Source organism: Mesoplodon mirus, assembly GCF_964341445.2.
Source record: "Mesoplodon mirus genome assembly, chromosome: 9".
NCBI lineage: Eukaryota > Metazoa > Chordata > Mammalia > Artiodactyla > Ziphiidae > Mesoplodon > Mesoplodon mirus.
The window spans coordinates 42,564,628-42,590,517 of NC_138985.1; the positions used below are offsets into that span (position 1 = coordinate 42,564,628).

A 25,890-nucleotide genomic window follows, 5' to 3' on the forward strand; every position below is an offset into this window, starting at 1 on the left:
GTTTTGGTGCACAGGCTTCTCATTGCGGTGGCTTCTCTTGTTGCAGAGAAGGGGCTCTAGGCACGCAGACTTCAGTAGTTGTGGCACTCGGGCTCAGCAGTTGTGGCACGTGGGCTCAGTAGTTGTGGCTCCCGGGCTCTAGAGTGCAGGCTCAGTTGTTGTGGTGCACGTGCTTAGTTGCTCCGCGGCATGTGGGATCTTCCCAGACCAGGGCTCGAACCCATGTCCCCTGCATTGGCAGGTGGATTCTTAACCACTGCACCACCAGGGAAGCCCCCATGAGTTGTTATTGATGAGGAAATCTCTTCACATTAAGGATAAACCATCAGGTTTGAAAGATAGGTAAAATGCAGAAATCTGGCTGAAATTTGTTTGATTGTTTTTTAGATTATATCTTCTTTGAAATGAGAAGGAGACAAAAGAGTATAAAGAGTACTTGTCATTTGCATTTGAAAATGACTTTGCAGTTCATATTATTTCCTAACAGTGAATTTTCTTTGGTGGGCCAAGCAGGTATTCAACAAGATAGTTCAACAAGAAGAGGCTCAAATCAAGTTTTGCTTTTACTCCTTTGCCTGTGCATATCAGTTTGTCTCCTGACATTCACTCACCTGGTGGGAATTTGTGACAAAGCAAGGGCAACTCAGGAAGAAAGGTGAGGGGCAAAAACACAGCATCTCTCAATATTGCTTTCCTACTTCAGACTTGGAACTTGAAAAAGGATCAAAATCTCAAGATTCAAGGAGGGCTCTAGAGGCCCCTCTGAGGCAAATTCTGGTTAAAGCTGCATTTGTCTAACTTGGAAAAGCAATATTAGTCATGTGCTTTGTGTCTTGTTTTAACTGGAACTTTTCCATACATTCCAACTGTCCTGTTTATGAGGCACACTCCCTTTTTATAAAAGCCAAAATATTCACCGGTTTCCCACTCTGTTCCTCTAAATAATGTTTTTTAATCTAACACACTAGAGTTCTAGGGGCTCTTCCTATTTTCCTCTCCAGCTCTTGGCATGTATGAATTTCCTTTCTCCCACCTAAAAAAAAAATCATAGTGCTATTCATGTCAAAACCCAAATGCCCCAGGATAGTAGGAATACATTTTTTTCATTATATCTTTTAATCTTGAAGTCACGTTGCAGGTGTGCACTTGATTAGAGCACTTCTAAGTAAAAAAATAAATTAAAACTCAAAGTGAATTTTAGTTAATTCAGCATTTGGTTTTCCTGTAATTACACTTCAAAGACCAAAAAGGTATCTATAGTTGACTCTGTCACTTGAAAATCAAACCTATATATATGATAGGATAAAATTAGGGAAAAAAACCCAAATATTTATTAAGTGATTACTCTCATTTGGGCCCTGTACCAAGCACTTTATATGTATTATCTCACTGAAAATTTATAAAAGTCCTATGAGGAGAGCACTACTAAGCCCATTTTAAAGATAAGGAACTAACTAAAACTCAGGCAAAGTCTCATCTCAAAGTCAGAGAGCTAGTAAGCGCAGAGACCAAGTGTGAACCCAATTCTGACTACAGAGCCTCTTCTCTTAAACATTGTCCTGTATAGAATAGAGAAAAACATAAAGACAATTATACCGAAGTATGATTTAAAACCTAAAACCCTTGTTAATTAGTACTATTATTAATTCTTAAGTGATGACTCAATAATAATTCCCGTGTAGCTGAAGACAATTCTTTCATACTAGTAGTATGTCATTACTTTTCCTATCATCAGTCCCACTCTAGAGATGAGGAGGTTAGATTCTCCCCAGTAGGATTATTTTCTGTCCTCAGTGCCAAAGACTTCCCTAAGTACTTCAGTGCCCTTTTCAAAATTCACTTTACTTCTAAGCACAAGGAAACTTTGAGTTTTAACACCAAAGCCCCAGCTTGAATGTCTTACCAAGTGCCTGAATCAGATTGGTTGGCACTTTTTCAGCAAGGGAGAGAGCTTCTCCTTTTACTACTGTGTTTCCCCAATATCTTGCCAGGGGACAGTTCTGGGCTGCATGCTAATTAGGCAGAAGCACTTGAAATGGTGTTTGCAGTTGCAGTTTCCATTTGTGAATTTCCAGTTCTGCCCTGGAAGCCAAATCTGGAACAGGGAAGCAAGCAACTTGTTCTTGCCCTAACTGCCTATTCTCAGACCTTGGCTTCATAATTTAACTTTGCTGAGGTTTTGCTTCCTTGCTGATGAGACAGGGAAAATGCTCCTGCTCTTTATATGCTGTATTCATCTACTGTGTTGTGAAAACACTTTAAAAAGTAGAGTATGAGTTTAAATGACATGATTGGTGGGAAACTTTTGCTTTATAGCATGTACAATCCTGTTAGTTTATGTGGACATTTTAAGATATAATTTATAATATGAAAGATGTGTTTTTAAAGGTCATCCACAACCCTATATGTTATATATATCAGTTACTCATCAGTTGTCTGTAACGCAGAATCATTCATTGTTTTATGTTTTAACCTTGTCAGCAAAGAAGTACAAACAAACTTTTGCTGGGATGAAAGTGTTCTGTATGTTGTTTGTAGTGTTAGTTTCGCAGGTCTATACATCTGTCAAAAACTGTTCAATTGACACTTTAAATGATGTAAATTTTATCAGTAAGGTTGATTTATTGTTGTAATATTTATCAATAAAGTTTATTTAAGATTAGCATTGTAAATTAACTTTGATAGAATATTATTTGTTAGATAAAGGACAATCAGAGCACAATGGGGAAATATATTCCTTTCTTGAGAATATATATAAAAATATTAAATTACTTTATGTGGTTTTTAAAAAGTATGCTAATGACACATTATATAAATCTTTTGACTTACAGATCAATTTGTGGTTAACTAAAGTCATTTATCCCTACACTATATTTACCTGGTTTATATAACCTATTCAGATCGAGGGGTAAATTATTGTAATGCTCCTTCAAACGGACTGAGCTCAGCTGTGAGATGATAAAAGTTTTTTCGGGTTAAAAAATTATTTTTTATATTCTACTTGGAATTCCTTGCAAGGCTTCAGCAGCATGAAAAATTGAAAGGAGTGTGTACTAATACCAAGTGTAAGATTAAGTATCTTAGTAATTAGTACTAATATTAGCACTAATATAGTTTGAAGTACACATTAATAATATATTTTTTAGTCCATTCTCTATAATAAAATCACTTCAATCTTCAAGCCAAAGATGATTCTAAATACTTCAGTGTCTCTTATAAAATTCATTTTACTTTTGGACTCAGGCAAAGGAAATTCTGAATTATAATTTAAAAATTTTCACCTTACTCTACCTTATAGGAATGAAATTTGATATTCTATAATATTTATATTACCTAAACTATTTCAACTAATTGCCCAGTTTACTTCCATTGGCTGGAATTTGACTAGGTACTTCTTGCTACATACATATATCAATGATCACTCGTAATCTTCAAGGTGTACTTTCCAAGGACAAGGATATTCTCTTATAAAACCACCAAGAGTTGGTGAATTCAGGACATTTTATATTGATACTATAACACAAACTAATCTATAGTCCATATTGTCCTATGAAATTCTTGTACCATAGTCTCCATATTTCCCAAAATGGTCCAGCTATTGCTTCCACCTCATCAAAACTCAGCTTTATTAGAGTTTATCATTCTTTGGGTAAATCTTCAACCAATGTTTTAATCTTCTTGCTCTCACTAGCTGTTTGTAGGCTTCTCCCCCCATTCCCCCAGTCCCTGCCTCCCAAAACGTATCAACTTCTATTCTTTCAAAGTTCACAGCTCTTATTTAATATGCCCCTCCCAATCTTTGTTATCATCACCAGACATTTTTCTAAATTTTACAAAGTATTATCTTGCTCATGATTTTCAGCTTACCCAATTCCATAAAATCACCCAAATCACCCCACATCTCACTACCTCCACCTTAGAGTTGTTGGGAATCCCTGGGGCCTGCAGCAGGGCATTCTCATGAGCTATTGGGGCCAATGGATCATGAAACCATGAGAGAGTTATTAGACCCAAAGACCAAAAGTAGGATAAAGGACAAATTCAGGAGGAGCCAGAGGATGGGACAGAAGGCAGGATCCTGAGCCAAGAATTCTAAACATGAAGTTGAAAATAAACAGAAGTAGTGTTTATGCATCCTAAGCAACAACTTATACCTTAGCATCTGAAGCTGCCTTTGTGCAGCACTGTTTCTTCCAAATTTCTTTCTCATTTCACCTAACCCTTAGGCCTTGTTGATTCATCTCTTGTTGACTTTCCATCATAGTTTCTCACATTCACTATTCTAATTCTTTCTCTTCAAATCCCCAAACGCTTCTACCAAGTCCTCATACTTAAGATATGACCCAACCTTACCTTTATATTACCTAGAATATCTAAATTACTTCTTTTTTAAACTCAAATTTGTCTTTGTTCTCTTTTCAGAGGAAGAAGAGTTTCATACTTGCCAAGATCATTTCCTCTGTCTGTCTAGTGAATTGCTCACTCAAAGGCAAACAATAATTCCCTAATTATATCTAGCAACTAGTACTTAGTAATGTTTAAATGTGCTCTACCTTTTAATAGTGAGTGGACACTCTATCACTTCTCCCATTCCCACAGCTAATTCTCTTTTTATGTCTGGCTATTTCTACATCTCTCTAAACTCTATACCTTGATGGCTTTATGAACTAACATGACTTTAAGTCTCATCTGCTTGCACATGACCATCAAATTAGTATCTGCAGTTCCAAATTCTCACTCAAGTTTCTGTCTTGAATTTTCAACAGTCTTCTGGACATTCCACGTAGGTTCCTACTGGAACTTCAAAAGCTGCAAGTCTCAAATAAAAATCATCTTCCCATCTATCAGTAGCTCTTCCTGACTTGACTGACCTATTTCTGTTAATTACAATATTTTCCTAGTTATTCTGCTTGAAATCTTTATAGTCAACATTGACTCCTCCCTCTGCCATAATCCCAGCAACCTGTTAGTCACCAATAATCCTTGCTTTTACCTCAGTATCTTTAGCATTCATCTTTCCCTTATTGGACTTCAACCTAGTTTAGACTCTCATTTATCATTTGCTTTACTGTTAACAATTTTCTCAGTCTTTTACCTTGGGCATCTACCACTGAAATTCATTATACAGATGTTCCTCAGTTTCTCCAGGGGGTTGGTTCCAGGACCCCCTGCCCCATACCAAAATCCAAGGATGCTCAAATCCCTTATGTAATATAAAATGGCACAGTATTTGCATATAAGCTGTGTACATCCTCCCATATACTTTATTTATTTATTTTTTTTTTTTCTTTTTGCGGTATGTGGGCCTCTCACTGTTGTGACCTCTCCCGTTGCGGAGCACAGGCTCCGGATGCGCAGGCCCAGCGGCCATGGCTCACGGGCCCAGCCGCTCCGCGGCATATGGGATCCCCCCAGACCGGGGCACGAACCCGTATCCCCTGCATCGGCAGGCGGACTCTCAACCACCGCGCCACCAGGGAGGCCCCCATATACTTTAAATGTTCATGTTAATGCTATGTAAATATTTGTAAATACAGTGTAAATATTATGGAAATAGTTGCCAGCATGTGGCAAATTCAAGTTTTGTTTTTGGAACTTTCTGGAATTTTTTTTCTGAATGTTTTCAGTCTGTGGTTGGTTGAATCCAGGGATGTGACACCCCTGGATACGGAGGGTTGACTGTATACATTATTGCCTACCCTACTAAACAATCAAATAAAAAGCCTTCAATGATTTCCCACCACCTGAGTAGTCAAGTTCAAACAAATTCACCTATATCTAACTCAATGGCTCTCTCTTTCACTTCTCCCCTGATGCCCTAGTCATGGCCAGTATGTATGCCTCCTCTCTCTGCCTGAAGAATCATCCTGGGCATTTCCCTCTGTTACAGTCCTTCCAGTTCTTCAGCATCCAATTAAGACACTTATCTTACTTTTACATCTCTGCCATCAGTTCCTTCCTGTTCCTTTCAGGTGTGGCTTATCTCGCTACTTTTGAGTCCTTACAGAATTTGCATTGTGATTCTTACATTGTGCATTAAATTATAGTTATTTGTATGTATTTTATTTAGTTATTTGTGTTTTATTTGTTTATTTAGTTAGTTGCAGATTATGCAAGTGTGGGTATAATTTACATATTACATTTGTAAATATACTTAGCAAGAAGCAAATTCCCCCAGGGAGGAGATGGTGTTAGATAGTTTGGAAAGTCTTCACTAAACCCTTTCACTTCCAAAGCATTGTTGGTTTGTACTACCTTCCGGTATAATCCTCAGCTATTATATACCTCCTCAGATAATCAGCTCCAGCTGATCGTCTGAGGGGGTAGCCCAAGGCATTCAAAAAAAATGTCCATCTCCCACTCAGTAGGAGATTCAGTAGAGTGAGCATCCTCACACCAGAACAAAGTCAGGCTTCCTCAGACGTTTCTCTTCCTTCCGTAGAATCAAGAACAAGCCCCAGAACTTCCACCTTCCTCTTGCCATTCACAGCTTTATCACCACTATCTACCTTGAGTTCACAAATACTAATCTGTCCTATCCGTGTTCATGTCAGTCGCTTCAAGGAGTCTAAAACTTGCAAATGCCCCTCTAATCCCTATTAGGCTATACACAATCTCTCTTCTCCCCTTATCTGAACTCTTTTACAACTCCAGAAACCCTCTTCTTGTGCTCTCCAAAACTGTTAGCCCATTTCCAGAAGAATTCCCTGTATATCAGTCTCTTCTATGCATTTTCCCACTCCTTGCTCTAATGAAAACTGAATCACCCCTGAGGTTCGCTTCCTTTGCTGACCTCATGAGTAATGGCTGTTTCTCCCATGACCCTCATGACACTGGGCCTAGAGGTAGATAGCTGCCCTCCTTAGTTCTTATTGCCACTTCCAGGGCACTTTCCCTCCCTCATCCCTAACTTCTCCCAGTTTTGACATTCTTAACTCAGATTACATCACGCAGAACCCTGAATTACTACCAGCATTTACTGACGCCAGGGTGATGCCTTCTCATTTCTAGAGAATTTTGACTCGTTGCTCATCACACTCTCCAATACTACTACTATTTCAGTTTATGGCAATTTCAGTATATATGCAGAACATCTTTGCAGTACCTAGATGCCCCACTTCCTCATTCTCTTCTCCAGTTATTTTGTCCTCCACTCTGATTTAGCTACTTGTTTAAGACACAGTCATAGCTTTAGACCTTGTAATTACCAGTAATTGCAACCCCTCTACAATCCCAATATTTCCCATATATTTCCCTCTCTGACCACTACCTCGTGTCTTTCAGTCTCACTCACTTCCAGGATCCTGACACCAACAATCTGCCACCTCCACTCCTTCCATCTTCCCATCTATGTCACATCTCTTACGTCCCTTTATAGCCTCTCTTTTTTTCCATCACCTCCACCAATTATCCACAAGGCTAACTCTCACTGCCCTTAAGACTTTGCTCAAACATCCCCTTTCTTAATGATGTCTAGCCCGTCTAATACATTTAAAATGGCAACTCCCACCTATCCCCCTAATCCTGGTCTACTATTTCCCATAGCACTTAGCACTTTCTAACATACTATATAATTACTTATAACCATGTTTACTTTTTATTTTGTTTCCTCTTCCCCCAAAATATAAGACTCATGAGGACAAGGATTTGTGTCCTTTTGTTTCCTAATGTTTCTTATACATATTGAACTATGCTTTCCACACAGTCATTGTTGAAAAATTATTTGTTAAATGATTAGCACTTATTAGATTTTAGTTTAAATTATAGAACCTGTTAGATTATAATTCACGTTTAAGTGCCAGTCTCTTCCTTTCAAGTGACATATCATTGAGGCAGATGCTATCCTTTCATATTTCCCTCCAGGTTTATGGACTTGGCTCAGATATCACATTCTGATGGGAGGAGGCAGACCATAGAAAAAATAAATAGAAGGTCTAGCATTCTAGAAGGTGCTATATGTCTAGCACTTTCTGTAGAGAAAAACAGACTCAGATGGGGAGTGAGGAGTGCTAGAGAGGAAGGTGTGAGCACTGCTGCTTATCCCCCAGCTGCGTTTGTTTTCACTATAGAAGGTGCTAGACAAATGGCACCTTCTAGCACGCTGGACATTCTATTTATTTTGTCAATGGTCTGGCTCCTCCCATTAGGATATAAACTACATGTGGGCAGATATTTTTGTCTGTTTTGTCCACTGCTCTATTTTCAGGGCTTAGGGCAATATCTGGCACGTTATAGAGACTCACTACATATTTGTTTAATGAGAAGATGAATGCATGTCTCCTCTGCATTGACCAAAATGTCCCGTGTGTGCCCTCTCCCCCAACCCCTTCTCCCTCTGAGTTGATGTGTTTACTTCTGCATCGTTCAGTTAACTTTCTCCCAGTTGTGCCCCCTTCTCTCAGTCAGCTCTGAAACTCAGCTCAGGATGCCTCCCCTTGGGAAGCTTTGTCCTATTACTGCACTTATTCTCTCTGGCCATTCTGCACTGCTCCCCAGCACTCATAACACTTTCTTTTTTTTGACACATTGTCTCTGAATTTTGCCACTTTGATATCCCTAGTCTACTCATTCGATAAATTAATCCTATATTTCTGTTCTTCCTGTTTTTATACATTCATTTAACACTCATTTATTAGTTTTCTGCTAATAGCTAAAGACAATGCAAGTAATCACATATACCTTTAGGGTAAGGGATACACAACCTGTATTTGCTTTATGTTGATGCATTTTATGATGGTTTCTAGGAATACATTGTACCTAAAAAGGTGAACCATATGTATAGTAAAACCTAAGTAGTTGAAACCTTCAGTTAATCAAGGCCCTGCACTTTAATTCTCTGCTGAAGCATAGGAAAATTTAAAATTAAGTATTAATATTTAGAAGGGACTTTGAGGTTCTGTCTCGGCATCAGGACACACTTGACCTATATCATGTCTAATTCAGGAGAAGTCAAAAGCCCTGCAACACTAATGACCCAGACCACCCACCTCGGCCCCACATCACTATCTTCTTTTACGTACTCACACAGTTCCCAAGTTCAGCTGTCCCACCTGCGTGATATCATATATCTCCTCTGTCCCCATAGCAACTAGTACAATGTCAAATGTACTGAGTAGGTGTTCAAACAATACCTTCTGATTTATTGATTGAATGATAACTGTGAGGCTTTTCTCAAATCTCAAAGTCTGAATGATGTACTTACTAAGATAGGAAAGTTTACAAATACATCTTTAAAAGATTTTCAAAAGAAAACATCAAACTATGAATGACCATGGATTTCACATACACTGTAGGTAACCAGGGTTTTACTATAACTGTTTTTCACCTTCTCATGGGCAGCACTGTTAGTATTATTAAAAGATTTCTTGAGTAGAAGGAAGAGAATGGACAAAGATTTGGTCAAAAGAGGAAAAGATTATCATCTGGGAACACAGCAGAAAATTCCACTTCTTAAGGAATTTGAAGTTATAATGATTTGGATGGCCTTCGTCCATTCATGAATTATTTGGTAATTGTTTAATACCTGCTATAATCATGGCATTGTGAAGGGTCTTAAGAATAGGTTACCTACCTTGTGAAGCTTATAGGGTAACAGCAAAAACTAACATATGACAGAACCTTAATAAGTGTGCTGTGAAAAGAACAGGCTAGGAGCTATGGCAGCAAACCATAGGAGGATGTCACCTAAAAGGGAGACTGGGAGGGTCAGTAAAAACTTCCTTGAGGAATTTGCCAGATCCTTTTATTACATAATTGCATCTCTATTCTGTCTGGTTCCCAAATCACACAGTATTGTTAAGTTGCTACAGGGCGTCAGCCCATTCAGCTGGATCAGTTAAAGCTGGCTAAACAGCAGCAACCCATTCAGAAAAATGAAATCATCCCCCAACATACAACACCCCAGGTCTAATCTCTGAACCCCTCTGTTTTCTACTCAGCTTCCCCTTGGCCCTTATATCCCTTTTGTCTTCTAATACTTAACCACCCCTTTCAAGTTCAACCTCTATGCTTCTGCTGAAGACTCCCAAGCTGCCTTTTAAAATATATAATCAAGTATGATTATTTTTGAATGGTAAATAGGAGCGTTTCCTCACCATGACCGAGGCTCTTGAGTGCCTCTCTATCCTGTCAGACCCATTTTGCAGATCCACTGAGTGTGCAGAGATAGGTCAGTTTATCTACCCCTTCTTCCCTGAAAGATTCTATTCTATTCCCAAACAAATGACAACCTGACTCCAAACTCTGTTCCTAGGCTTCTGTGCTCTCACATGCATGTGTACCTGTGGTCATTGATTACTTGTCTCCTGAACAACCCTGAGACACCCAGATTTCCACCACACTTCACCTTTGCACACCAACAGTTGAAAAAGGAGATGAATGAAAGGTCTTTTTCAAAATATATTTTTAATATATAAATTAAGTTATATACATTATTGATAATGTTTTCTCAGATTCTAGAATTCCCTTCCAGTCTCCTAGTGTTCATGTGGTATCTCTTGTGATCTTTTGGATGGAGGGGGCCACTGTATATCTGGGCAATATCCAACAGCCTTCTTTGTATAACCAACTAATTCAGACTATCCTAGGCCACTTACTGTATAGCATCCTCAAAGCTTTGGAAAGGTGAGTTTGTAGGTAAGTCATATATAGGAGTGCCACTGTGCTGTAAAGGTAGGCTTCCAAATTTTAGGTAATTCCATATTTCTTGGGATTTTTCTGGGTGTTTTAGTTCTCTGCTTGTCAATAAGGACCCCTAGGAAATATCCTGAAGTGGATGGACCCGTTAGTAGGTCATCTGCCACTATGGCAGCTCCACATAACTCGAAGGCCCAGTTCCAGAGTACTCTGGAGCTTGAATTCTTTAACATAGAGCTAGAAGCATCTACAGGCTTACCTCATTTTATTGTGCTTCATTTTATTGCGCTCTGTCGATATTGTGTTTTTGCAAACTGCACATTTGTGATAACCCTGCATCAAGTGCATTTGTTCACTTCATGTCTCTGTGCAGCATTTTGTTAATTCTTACTATATTTCAAACTTTTTCATTATTATTATATTTGTTATGATGATCTATGATCAGTGATCTTTGATATTATTACTGTAATTGTTTTGGGGCACCACGAACCATGCCCATATAAGACAACAAACTTAATCAATAAATATTAAGTGTGTTCTGACTCCTCCACTGACATGCTGTTCCTCCATCTCTCTCCCTCTCCTCGGGCCTCCCTATTCCTTGAGACACAACAGTACTGAAATTAGGCCAGTTAATAACCACGCGGTGGCCTCTAAGCAGCCAAGTGAAGGAAGAGTCCCATGTCTCTCACTTTAAATCAAAAGCTAAAAACGATTAAACTTAGTGAGAAAGGCAGGTTGAAAGCTGAGACAGGCCGAAAGCTAGGCCTCGTGAGCCAAACAGTTAGCCAAGTTGTGAATGGAAAGGAAAAGTTCTTGACGGAAATCAAATGTGCTGCTCCAGTGAACACAGAAATGATAGGAAAGCAAAACAACCTTACTGCTGATATGAAGAAAGTTTCAGTGGTCTGGATAGAAGACTAAACCAGCCACAATATTCCCTTAAGCCTAAGCCCAATCCAGAGCAAGGCCCTAATTCTCTTCAGTTCTGTGAGGGTTGAGAGAAGTGAGGAGGCTGCAGAAGAAAAGTTTGAAGCTAGCAGAGGTTGGTTCATGAGGTTTAAGGGAAGACACAGTCTCCATAAAATAAAAGTACAAGGTGAAGCAGCAAGTGCTCATGTAGAAGCTGCAGCAAATTATCCAGAAGATCTAGCTAAGATAATTAAAATATAGGTGATTGCACCAAACAACAAATTTTCAGTGTAGACAAAATAGCCTTATATTGAAAGAAGATGTCATCTAGGACTTTCATAGCTAGAGAGGAAGAGTCAATGCCTGGCTCCAAAGCTTCAGAGGGCAGGCTGACTCTCTTGTTAGGGGCTAACGCAGCTGGTAACTTTAACTTGAAGCCAATGTTCATTTACCATTCGGAAAATCCTAGGGCCCTTAAGAATTATGCTAAATCTACTCTGCCTGTGCTCTATAAATGGAACAACAAAGCCTGGATGAAAGCATATCCGTTTATGACATGGTTTACTGAATATTTTAAGCCCACTTTTGAGACCAACTACTCAGAAAAAAAGATTCTGTTCAAAATATCACTGCTCACTGACAAGGCACCTCATCACCTAAGGGCTTTGATGGAGATGGACAAGATTAATTTGTTTTCATGCCTGCTAACAAAAGTTCATTCTGCAGCCCCTGGATAAAGGAGTAAGTTTGACTTTTGAGTTTTATTTAAGAAGTACATTTCATAAGGCTATTGCTGCCATAGATAGTGATTCCTCTGAAAGATCTGGGCAAAGTCAATTGAAAACCTTCTGGAAAGGATTAACCATTCTAGATGCCATTAAGAACAGTTGTTATTCATGGGAAGAGGTCAACATATCAATATTAACAGGAGTGTGGAAGAAGTTAATTCCAACCCTCATGTATCACTTCGAGAGATTCAAGACTTCAGTGGAGGAATAACTGCAGATGTGGTGGAAATAATAAGAAAATTAGAATTAGAAGTGGAGCCTGAAGATGTGAGTGAATTGCTACAGTCTCATGATAAAACTTTAACAGATGAAGAGTTGCTTCTCATAGATGAGCAAAGAAAGTGGTTTCTTGAGATGGAATCTACTCCTGGTGAAGATGCTGTGAAGATTGTTGAAATGACGACAAAGGACTTAGAATATTACATAAACTTAGTTGATAAAGCAGCAGCAGGGTTTGAGAGGATTGACTCCAGTTTTGAAAGAAGTTCTCCTGTGGGTAGATGTGATCAAACAGCATTGCATGCTACAGAGAAATCCTTTGTGAAAGGAAGAGTCCATCGATGCAGCAAACTTCATTGTTGTTTTATTTTAAGAAATTGCCAAAACCACCCCAACATTCAGCAACCACCATCCTGATCAGTCAGCAGCCATCAACATCCAGGCAAGACCCTCCCACAAGCAAAAAGATAATGACTCACTGAAGGCTCAGATGACAGCATTTTTCAGCAATAAAATATTTTTAATTAATGTACGTACATTTTTTTTAGATATAATGCTTTTGCATACTTACTACATACTACACTACAGTATAGTGTAAGCATAACTTCTATATGTACTGGGAAACGAAAAATTTCATGTGACTTGCTTTTGCAGTAGTTGCTTTATTGCAGTGCTCTGGAATCAAACCCAAAATATCTCCAAGGTGTGCCTGTATGTAATTTAGTAAAAGGGCCAAGAAAACCCAAGTTCTGTACATGGGCATTTCTGTTTAAAAAAAAATTAAACCCAAAGGAATTGATAGGTGCCCAGTGTAGGAGAAAAAACCCATGTCATCTGGGCAGTATTTGAGAAGTCTATCCTGTGGGGAAGCGGGGTGTAACATCCAGTTATAGGTCTAACCGACCAAACATTTCTGCACCGCCAAGTAATTCAGTCAGAAGCAGCACTTGTCTTTTTTTAACTTCAAAATCAAACACATCTCTGAGAGGCAGGATTTGTCCAAAAAGCCCTGATATCTGACTTTTGATAATGCCCATAAGTTGATTTCTACCCCAGTAAGTCTACTACCAGATAATCTAGCCTGCAGTCTTGTTCTCAGAGAGTAATGATTTCTTGTATCAATGCTATGCTGACCTGCAAGTAGCCAAGGGTCGGCCCTGGACATATATATTAACACACATGTGCTCCCTAACAGTGGGTGCTGGGCTTTATTCTCCAGCTGTGTCGTGCTGTCTTCATTGGGGCACAGGTACCTATTCAGGACACCTCACCCCTTCTAACACCCCGTCTTAGTCCCATCAGATGTCACCAAGCATCGTGTGTCCTTGAAGTCTTCAAGAGGCATCAAACAAGTTATGTCCTCTGAACTAAAGACTGGTACTAATAACATTTAATCTTTGTGTTTCCATTACCAACCTCAGGGGTTGGGCACTGTGATTATATACATTGTCCTTCACCTTAGGGCTCTGGTTCTAGACGGTTGTGGTTGAAACACTCATCAAAAGGGACATTTTAAACCAAAATTCAGGATACCTGAAACTGACTCCCTTCTTGAGTGTGTTTTTCAGTGTTATCATCTTCCAGATAAATTTTCTTGGAACTTGAGCCTCATGTATCATTTCTAGAGGGTTTTCTTTTGCAAATTATGGTTCAGTTGTCTTCAATTCACCATATAAATCCAAACCAAATGCACAAAAGACAATAGAGTGATACCTTGGGAGGTATGCCTTGTACTAAGAAAGAGACCAGGTAGGTCATTTTTCTGCCAATAATTCAGTTCTGCTACAATGAGTTCTTTGTTTCCAACTAGAACAGCCAGTTCTACAGCAATTTCTGCACACGCCAAAACTTTCCTGCGTTCTTTGTTTTACTGCAATCAATGAATACCTTACACCATTAGGTGTAGCCAGCCTGACCTCCAAGCCTGACTTGAGTAGGCAATTAAAAAAGACAATGCCAAGTCTGGCACTCCGTAAGGTACTTCCTTAAGGTCCTGTAGAATTTTGAAATTTTCTTTTAATTATTTTCTTTGTTTGAACTCGTAATATTCTAAAGCTCCTTCAGAGCATAGTAGTCATCCCTCATTCTATAAGACTGAAGATCTTTTCCCTACCTAGTACCTGCAACAGTTACTAGGGAATTATACTGACTATATGGCCCCCATTGAAATCAGGAGAAATGCTTGTACCTTGGAAAATGTTTGTGGTTCAATTCCAAGGATAGGACCCTGTTACCATATGTATATTTGGAACAACAGTACCTCGACTGTGGCTGTATTTTACTGTCGGCATATCAACTCTTTCAATCCTAGAAGGAGATTGTGTCCAAAATATCAAAACCCCCCTGACCAAAAGCTACTGCACACCTTACATACGTAATGAGAAATATTTGGCACGTTTCTTTAGAGCTGACATATTTCTAGTCTGCTATTCTCCTGTCTTCATTACCAGCCTTTCCCATTTTCAGTCTTTCCAAACTCAGTCTCTCTCATGGACTTTAGCTTGAATTAGCCTTTGGTTGCTACTCTGGTTCCTCACTCTGTACTACCTGGGTGCTGTGATTTTTTGGGGCAATTCTCTAGAGTAATCAAACTGTACCAGTACTGATCTAGAATGGCAGCAGACTCTATCTTTGACAAATGTTAACAGTGGATTAAAACAAAACAACAACAAAAACACCTGGGAAAGAGTGAAACAACTCTCTTCAAAATAACTATAGTAATGATAGTTTGGCTCATTGATAAGCTCAGCATGAAAGATCACTTTTTAAGACTTTATATGCTTTTTTAAAATATGAACTTCTAGTACTTTGAATAACAGCATTCAAAATAAAAGCGTCTTTTAGAATCATCTTAAGAGTATATATCCAATAAGACCACTATAATTTAACAATGCAATTTTAATTTAATGATCTTATTCTTATTTCCTAAACTAATTTCCTAAAGTTAGAGAAGATAATTTTAATATATCTATTTAATATTAGTAGTTTCCTAGCAAGAATCGATCCTAGTACTTTTGTTGAAAGGTAGGACTGTTTTAATTAAATTATAAAATCCCAATGGAAATCATTTTGACTTTTATTACATTTTTCTTTCATATGTAAATTAGACTAATTTACTTGCTGTAAAAACAGAAAGGAGGTCACATTAAGACTGATATTTATTATACTCCAATAAAGATGTTTAAAATAAAAGAATTGTAGGAAAAGAAATAAAAAAGACTGATATTTAAATTGGAAAATAGTCCTTTTAGTCCATAAAGGCAGTTTGGCAGTATTTTTTCCACACATTCATTCACTTATAGGTATTAAATATAGGCCAGCTGAATAATTCAACTGAATTTGGCTAATTCATGTCAGTAAAATGTTCTTTTGTGTGACATGTTTTAAACCAATAAGGGGAAATAAAAAGTAAAACTAAATTTTAAAATGTATACACTAGACTCTATGACACTGTTTTTCAGGAAAATAGAATTTAGTGTAATCTGTATACATCTCAGAGCTTTACCAGAAAGCACCTTGACGTAAAGTAGTAGTTCTCTTTATTCAGTGATCTATGGTGCATTCATACTGGAGGTCTGTCACCCTCCCCCCAGTAATATTTAAGGTACTAGACAAATCTGTCCCTAACTTTTTTTAGGGCGGGAGCAAGAGTACAAATCGTTGCAGGCATAACAGGATTAAATATTTAACAGTTAAAACCCAGGCTAAGAAACTATTACGTAAAATAACTTCTGTTTTCCTACATTGATAAACACGCATTGATAATACCCTGGAAGACTAGGTCTGAATTTAGAATTACAGATTCTTAAGATTTCTAGTTGGGAACTTTGCAGTGTGTGTTGTTCCTCCAGCCCTCAATCTGCCCCTCTTCTCTCTCACTTCTAGATTTATTCTGCAAAGCAAATAGCCTATCACTTACCTGCATGGATACTCCAGCCTGCATGTCCAAGCTCTATTTATTTCCCCTCTCCTCGGGTTTGGCATGTGAATGGCACAGTCTAAAGAAAGTAGGTTGGGGCTGCTTGGGCAGAGAATTCTAAAGATGATCTAGAAGGGAATTGAAGACTCTGGACAGGCATGCCCCATGGATTCCTTGCCTGTGGAGAGGGCCAGAGCAAGGCCCTCCAAGGCCCGGGATAGAGACTCTTCTTACCCCTGGAAGATAGTCTGTTATGAGGCTGAGAGTGCAGAGTCAAACCCACGCAGGTCTGAACTCTGGTTCTATTACTTATTAGCTAAGAGGTCTTGAAGAAGTTATTCAATTACTCTTTAACTAGTTTGATTACCTATAAAATGTGAATTATCAGAGTACATACCTCAGAGGGTTGTGGGCATTAAAGGTTATATCTTCCTATCATATATACAGGAGTGTGTCTGGCATAGAGAAAATACCTTACAAATGTTAACTATTGTTGTTATTTTAACTCCAGAACAGTGCCTGACACAAAGCTATAGATGCTTTAAGAAAATCTGAGTGTATAATGATTAAATTGATTAGAATATCTTGTTTTTTCATTACATTTTTTAGTATTTGGTTAAAATGACTACAAATTTCAGTTTGTATAATCTAAGTAGAAATCAATTTTAAAATATACACTGACGGTAAAGGATCAGGATTACTTTTCATATTAATTAAAAACAATGAAAATAATTATCACAGAAATTTGAAAGCAAAACAAATTTGTAAAAAGTAGATTAAAAAACTAAGGTCTATTGTGATCTTTGCTAAAGATTTGCCTATCAGGTCAAGAGACTGCTTTTTGGAGTGGACTGGGAATGCAGAAACAAACGTCCTTTCATGGTGTTAAACCTTTTATAGTAGAACTCACATTCAAAAGAAAACTGTATTTCTTAAAGTTCAAATTCTAGTGAGGATTAGAGCTGAATAGGGCTTATTTGCTTAGCTGCCCAATTTAAAACTTATCACTATTATCCTCACCTCATTCATTGAGTCATTTACTTCAAATAATTTATTAGGGCCTATTGCATGCCAGGCATTGAAAATGCAGAATCAACAGGCACAGTTTCTCCTCTCAAGGAGGTCACAGGTTGATGTGGAGACAGGACTTGAACGAGGAGCCAGAATGTTAGGCATGGGATGTTCTGGAAGGGCTTTGCATACCATGCAGAGGAGCCTGAAGACGATGGAACCCATGAAGATTCTGAGTAGGGAGGTAAAGTGTGGACAAAGGTTTGAAATAATGGAGACTGGTTAGGACACTCATAGATTTTGCCAAAAGATTTGCCTCATGGAATGAAGACTATTTCAGGCTTTCTCTACTCTAGTGGCATTGTATTAAAAGGAGCGGATAGATTCGAGAAACCATTATGGACAGAGTTGATGCTAAAAAACAAAAATCTCCATTTTCCTTTAGTCATCTTACCTAGAATCACCCACTTATTTATCATCTTGTCACCCCTTCACTACCTTTCAACTCTTTTCTTCCTAGCCATAAGTGATAATTTGATGACCTTTAATAGCAAAGGGGAAAAAAACTCCTATTACTGTTAACAGCTTAGAAATCCTAGTGTATCTTTTTGCCTCCCATTTTCAGGAAGAAGCTAAACTATAGGAAAGATTGTGAAATGTCTGACGTGTACCATAGAAAGAAAAAAATTTAAGAAATTTAACGTTATCTTACTAGAATGACCTACTCTGACTATCCTGTATATAATAGTAGACTGTCCAGTCCCTCTCAGGTCAGTTCCCTCACTTTGCTTTATTTTTTCTTCTTTTTACCATATATATTCACACACACACACACACACACACACATATATATATATACACATGTGTATGTATGATATATGTCATGTGATAAATTGTATATCATATATATCATGCATATATACACATGTATATATACATGTGTTTGTCTTCTTCAGTTAGAATGTAAGCATCATGAGAGCAGGGACTTTGTTTTGCTCTCTGCTATATTCTTAGTGCTTAGATAGAGCCTTTGATGTCTCAGCACTAAACTCTTTCCTGAAGAGTCACAATCTCTTGCACTCTTTGGATGGCTCCCACGGAAAAGAGTGGTGAGAAGAAAGGGCCATTCTTCCATCAATGAGGTGATGACCAGAGAATAAACCATCAGCATTTACCTGTGTATATATGGAGTAGGCTTTAAAAGAAGCATGGCCCTTGGACGCTCAAAGAGATCTGGAAGTTTGCCATGAAGGAGGTGGGAACTCCAGATGTGTACATTGACAGGAAGCTTAACAAAGCTGTCTGAGCCAAAGGAATAGGAATGTCCTATACCGTATCCATATGTGGGAAACAAGGGTGAAGATTCACTAAACAAGCTCTATATGTTGATAACCTATAAACCTGTCACCACTTTCAGAAATCTATAGACAGTCCATATAGATGTGAACTAACCGCTGCTGTCAAGTAGTTATAAAACTGAAATCATTCACACACACACACACACACACACACACACACAGAGCAAAAACTTCTGCCTGAATAAAGTACAGCAGTAGAAGCCTTGAGCCTGGCGTATACTGGAAATACCATGCTCTAAATGACCAGTATTGGTAGACTACTGGCTATGGCTAATCACTGTAAATATTTAACAGCCGAAAAAACACTTACTTTGTAAAAATGCATGGAGAAAAAATAACATGACTATATTAAACAATATAGAGTATCAAGCTATATAATAGAGTGGCTCCAAATGGCTAGGAATGCTTTGAGCCCTATGTTGATCAATGGTGTGATGCCTTGTACCATGATTTTGTCCCTTTGAACACTCTGACTGAACTGGTTACCAGCTACTTAGTAGGTCAATGTCTTTCTCTTTTCCTTTCTTTCTCATAACCACAAGTCAAACACATCTGTAACACATTGGAAATCCTGTGGGAGGCAGAGTTTCGCTCCAGGTTACACCCGTAAGGCCACGTGTCTTCTCGCCCTTTCTTACTCCCATATGAAAACAACCATAGTGAGGTGTATATGAGGTTGGGAGTATTTGCCTCCACAGGAGGTATGTTTTCACCATGCCCTGATTCACAAATCTTTATCCTCCTCTCTGCAGTTACTCTGTGAGGGTAACAGCATTACATGGCATAGCGCAGCAATCTCCAGGGAAGGAGGTCCAAACTCTGTTCCTAGGCTTCCGTGCTCTCACATGCATGTTACCTATGGCCATTGTTTCCTTGCCTCCTGGACAACCCTGAAACACCCAGATTTCCACCACAATTCACCTTTGCACACCAACAATTGAGAAAGGGGATGAATGAAAGGCCTTTTTCCAAATATGCCATGGGCCTCCTCATGAAGCTCCTCATCTGACAGTCACACTGAATGTATAACTTAAACATCTAGAAACTTTTTAAATCAAGTATGAGGCAGCATAACCGAGTTCAAATCCCATCTTTTCTACTTACTAGCTAGGTGATTTTCAGTGAGTTACTTATCTCCTCTGTGCTTCAGTTTCCTCATTTCTATAACAGGAATAACAATTCTACCTCTTTCATAGTGTTAGTATGAAGGTTAAATTAATGTGGTAAATCATTTATATCAGTGCATGGCACAGAGAGAGAGCTACCCAGTTGTTTGTGAAATTACATGAGCATTGCATTTTCTTTCCACTACATATAGAAGCCATACTTATATGACAACTTTAGGATACAACTGGAAAAGTTACATTTCTAGAGATTAGCAATTAGGTCACCTACTTAAGAAGCTCAGTATTTAATTGTTCAATTTAATAAAATGCAATATGCATAAGCATAAAACATTTTTTTCTATGGCTTCTTTTATAATCAATAAACAGCTTACAGAATACATTTCATATATAACTGGAGAAGATACATAGGGCCTCACAGTCCTCATGCTGGCAAAACTCCTCTAAATGTGTAGACTTGGGCTGCAACAGGGACTAGAGTTTTGAGGACCAAGAAGAACTGAGCATAAACAATACAGGATTGGTTATGAATGTTGTCAGGTCATTCAATGAATATATAAAAAGACTATTTCCTTATGTCACTTTGGTAAGGTAAGATTCAATAATGTCAAAAATAACAATTTTTATATGTTACTCATTGAGACCTATCACTGAGACCTATCAAACCAGTGAAAAGACATCATTTAAATGACTGAGAATGCTATACAACAGGCACTTTCAAAGAGGATGCTTTGAGCATCTTTGCTTAATAAGTACAAACAAGAGAAAGACTATATCACAAGGCAAACAGTTGATTACTTTTTAAGAAAACTGGATGGTCTCTGCATATCAGGCCCCATTTATTAAAAAGTTTAAAGAACTTTAGATATAAACTGTACCTTCTGAGATCCATCTAGTGATCAATAGAATGCCCCTGGGGGAGGGGAGTGGTGAACAAAGTGAAATTTTAACATAAAGTATACCTGGATAAATCTAATTTAGCAGGTGGGGCAGAAAAGGCTGTTAAACAACACAGACCAGATTATCTCAAATACTTTATTTGCTTCAACGAAGGTTCATTCAAAATGGAGTACAGGAAAATTGAAAAGGCAATATATTGTTGCTATATCATGTTATTTCTTATGTCTCATAAAAATATCAAATTGGAATGAAAACTGATTATCTTGTTAACTGTCTACATTAAATCCTATTCAATAGTGTTCCTTTCTCTTCTAAACTATATCCTCTGACTTCCCTTGTTTTATTAAAGTTACTAACTAATTTTTTTTTCAGTCCAATCAAGGCTTAATTAGCTTAATAGGTATACATATTCATGAATAAATAATATATCTTTAAGACTTAAACATACCTTTTAAAAAATATCAGCTGGTTAATATTATTCTAAGATCTTTTTCTACCTGGTCAGTCCTCTTATTCTTCAGAGTGCTATGTATGGTTCTACCACTTGAAGATATCCTATACTTAAAAAAAAAAAAAGTTATGGTATTAATTCAACTTTTATCAAATCTGAGTGGACAAAAGAAAATCACAGCAAAATCAGCTTTTTAGGCAATTGAGGTGGTGACCTGACCATGGAATGTGAGAGAAACAGAGAAATCAAGGGTGCTGCCAAAGTGTTTCCCAAACTACTGGAAGACTGACATCGCTTACTGAGATGAAGAAGAGTGTGAAGGGAGCAAACCTGAGGGAGAAAATTGGAAGTTTGGTTTTGACTATGTTAGGGTTAACTTTGCCTTGAGACATACAGTGGAGATGTTGACTAGGCAGTTTGCTAGACGCTCCGGAGATGAGATAAGAGGGCAGGACTGGAGTTGTCAGCATAGAAATGGTATTTAATACCCAAGACCTGATCAGTCCACCTGAGACCCAGTATATATCGAGAAGAGAACATCTGAGGGCTGAATCCTGGGCCACTCCTATATTTGGAGGTTGGGACATGAGAAAGAACCAACATCAGGGATGGGGAAGGAGCTTAAACCAAGAGAATGTGGGTCCAGGAAGCCAAGAAAAGAAGTGTTTCAAAGGTGGGAGTGATCAACAGTGTCAGCTCGCAGACAGATGGTAGGTCAAGAAGGATGAAGACTATGAACTGACCATGGATTTGACAATAGGAAGGTCACTGTGATCTTAACAGAGTGGTGTAACTTCAGGGATGATAAAGAAATCCTGAGCAATGGATTAAAAGAGAAGGTGAGGAGAATTGGAGACAGCAAGTATGGACAACTCTTTCAAGAATTTTTGCTACAAAGGAGACAGAAATAGAAGATGAGAGCTATTACAGCATGTATGGATATGCATATGCTGTAAATGATCTAGTAGAGAGGAGAAAAATGATGATTCAAGAGACAGGGGGAACAGTCCTTAAAACTGAAACTCAAACAAGGTATACCTGCTGTGATTCCACTGGAATAAAGTAATTACATTTGTCTGCATTTTTTCTTTTTCATATGCGTGCATACTTTTTAAAGAATATTTTTAATGGAGCTATATAATAGAACCACTGAGAAGCAAATACTTGAAACTGTCTTTGCCTTTGCTTGCCTCCCTCACTTCCACATTCCTCCCTTTAAAGATAGTGGACGTTCTTGTGGCCCTAAATTTTAGCTAAAAAAATTCGTGTTATGGGGATTAATGAAGCGTGCTTCTCCTCCAGTAGTATTTTGATTTACTGATATATTTTAGGACAAAATGATATGAGACATTTGCTTCAAAATAGTCTTGTTGGGGGAAGGAAAGGAAATGCGTGGGGGAAGACATGAAAGAAGTTGGGCTTCAGTTGATAGTTGATGAAGCTGGGTGATGGGTCTGTGGTGATTCCTTACACCATTCTTCCTTCTTCTTTGTGTGTTTGAAAATGTCCGTAATATAAAGTTAAAAATTAGAAGAAACATAGCGTCAATACCATGCTTAATCCAAAGAAATCCATTAAATGGTGAAAATTTGGATAATTTGGTAACAGGTGAAAGAACTGTTTGGGGGCACAGGAATTTTTATGGCATTTTTCAAATCATGTCACCTACTTTGCTGGTATGATTTGAAAATATACAGCACAAACATAGCCTTTTCATATACAGTACAAGCTTTTTTATTGGAAAGTATCTCAGTTGCTCTAAGATAGAATTAATTTGGATGCTTATTGTGCAAATAATTTGGAAAACTGGATTTTTAAAAATAAAGCGTTGGTTCTCTTAAATATCCTCTCGCTTTAGGTAAGCATAAAGAATTCTGAAACTTATTCTATAAAACATGTTCTGAGGTAATATACTACACTTACAAAACAATGCTAATCCAGTTGATTGTTATGTAACAGAATAAATAGTTGATTATGTACAGAAGGTGAAATTTCAGCGCAATAGTTACCACTTTCCAAAAAGAAATGGTAGTTTCTGAAATTTGTCACTCTTATATTGCTATATAAAAATTTAGGTTAAAAATGTTTTTAGCCTTTCAAAACTAGCAAATGTAGAAACAGCAGTGTTACTACATTAGCTCTTCAAATATTAACCATTAGGTATTCTCTAGTGTTTTCCAGTTACTCATTAACCATTTTATAGTGTTAGTGTTTCTCTGATTGTCGGTAATTTCCACCAAGGAAAGTTGAAAAACAAGCTCCAATAATTTTTTTTCTAGATCAGAATAATGTTCAGATTTTATTAATAACATCCCCCTTTCTCACGATATATTTGTTATTAAAAGTCCACTATGTATTTGGGACTTGTAAATTCTACTTCAAAAATTAAACCCAAAGTTGTGCTGTTTATGGTTTCTTTTGTATGGCTTTATTGCCCTCAACATTTCCTTGGTGTAAACTACTGAGCAAGGGAACAAGATTTCCTTTGTAACTGATACCTAAATTCCTATTCTGCTTTAAGCATCTAATTTGTACTGTGAAGACATATAATTTGAGACTTGTAGCTATATCACAAAAGTACAACAGTTTACGCTGATCTCTAATTTTCTGAGTTGTACTGGCTATAATTTAAATATTTTGCATGTTTTTAACTGCAGTGCAAACCAGTATACATCAGAAATCTTTGTATATTGACAGAGACTGGGAAAAGGATGCCTTGTTCTGATTTCAGATAAGCATTCCCTTTTCACAACTGCAGGTGCAAGAGAGCTCATTCATAATATTTGCTTCAAATCAGCTACAGTCACTGGATGGAAATACAATGCTCTTACATGAGAACTTGACTAATCTTTACAAACACAATGAATATTTTTAAAAAACTCACAATTACTAGCAAAATCTGGGGGCAAGTAGCACTTTTTCTTTTGCCTAAGTATTGGGAACAAAATATACTCTGTTGACACAAGTTTTGGTCATCTTACTAGTGTATGTGCGTGTGTATGTATTTACTAAATCCAGAAAAATACTTTGTCACTTATTAACACAGGATGGAGTTATGCTCAGTGGTGTCACTTAACCGATAATTGATAATGTTACTTTTTCTTTGCCTTAAGTTTCACTTATTTTGAAATCAACTAATAAGCCAAAAAAGAGCCACAAGATAAAAATTAACTCTAACTGCTCTCATTTCACACAGTTGGATAAATCTTCTTTGGAAACAAATATTAGACAGCTGTGTATGCAACCAATAAGTGAAGCTAGCATGTTTCCATTATAAACCCTTATCTATAAGGTTATGACTTGATGGTTTTAATTAGCTCCAGGCAGAAATTTGGCTCGTCAATTCAAAGCATAGGAGAACATTTTAGTATACAGAACAATTACAACTCTCCTTCAACAGGAGAGGCCAGAGAAAGGCTCTAATAGAATTTGTCTCAATGACCAAACACAGATAAAATAAACATGTTCCAAAAAGTATGGCAATAATCATTGCATTGGCAAAAATAAATATTTGGCCTACATTTAATCCCAATAAGAACTCATCCTAAATTCATAATTATTATTATCACTTACTTTATGTCTTACTGTTTGCTAACAATCCAGTACTGCCACCTTAAATTTGCATCTAATTCAGAAGTGCCAAAGCACCTTTTCATACACTATTTGACTTGAGCTTCTCTTTGTGATTTGTAAAATGAGGGGACAATATCCTTTATAAAGAAGTATCCTCTCCAAATCAGGTCGTTCTGGCAAAAGTGGCTTGCCTGGACTGAAAGTTGTCAATCCTGCTCTAGGGTTCTGTCTCAGGGTCTCGGTCTCAAGGATTGATCTCACTGAGGGATCAGTTAGCTAGGAATTGTTTCTTGAGCTGAAAAAACAGTGACTTAAAGCAAGAATATTCTTCATATATGTTTAAGTCATTCAAGCTGAGCACTATGGTAGAGGAAACGTGTTCAGCTATCCTTTTCTTTCATGGACTCAAAAACAGAATGCTCACTCTCATTATACCAGTTTATCCTCAGGCTTGAATCAAATGCAAGCTAGGGGTTAGTGGACCCACATATTAGAAAGATGGGGAGCATCTTCAAGGATGCCTTCAAGGAGAATGCCTTCAAGGACGGGGCAGAACCCCTAAACGGGCTTCTTTAAATACGGCCCACCACCCTCCCAAATTTCCATTCTATTACTGCCTCCCTCAGCAGCACACAGGGTCTCCTCAGGTAATCAGTTATTGCTGTCCCTCTAGGGAGGAAACGCTTGATACCTGGCCTCCCTCGGGCCACCTGCAATAGAGAACGGCGCCACACGCCCACCCTTCTGAAGTTCTCCGCAGATGGAGGCTGTCACCGGGCCGCTTACCTGGCCGAGATGCTCTTCGTGACAGCCCAAGACCTTTGAGGAAGGGAAGAAAACAGAAGAAAACAAAACAACTTACCACTTTGGCCCAGTCCAAGAACAACTGAAAACACCCAGGCCGCCCGGAGGAATGGGGCAGGACCTGGCCTGCAGTTTTGCAGGCAGACTAATGTGGCAGTAAAAAGAGCCAGGGCCGAGCGGCACATAATGCAAAGCA

General features: G+C 38.0%; 1 protein-coding gene across 1 annotated transcript in view; it reads right to left on the minus strand.

Annotated features, from left to right (window-relative positions):
• ITGB8 (integrin subunit beta 8) overlaps positions 1 to 25,879 on the minus strand; it is a gene marked incomplete at its 5' end in the record, with an annotated part of 96,806 nt that extends 70,927 nt beyond the window's left edge. The window contains one exon of the mRNA XM_082632046.1: positions 25,753 to 25,879. Within this exon, the coding sequence (XP_082488172.1) occupies positions 25,753 to 25,879 (127 nt within the window). The remainder of the gene's footprint in view (positions 1 to 25,752) is intronic.
• Positions 25,880 to 25,890: the final 11 nt, after the last annotated feature.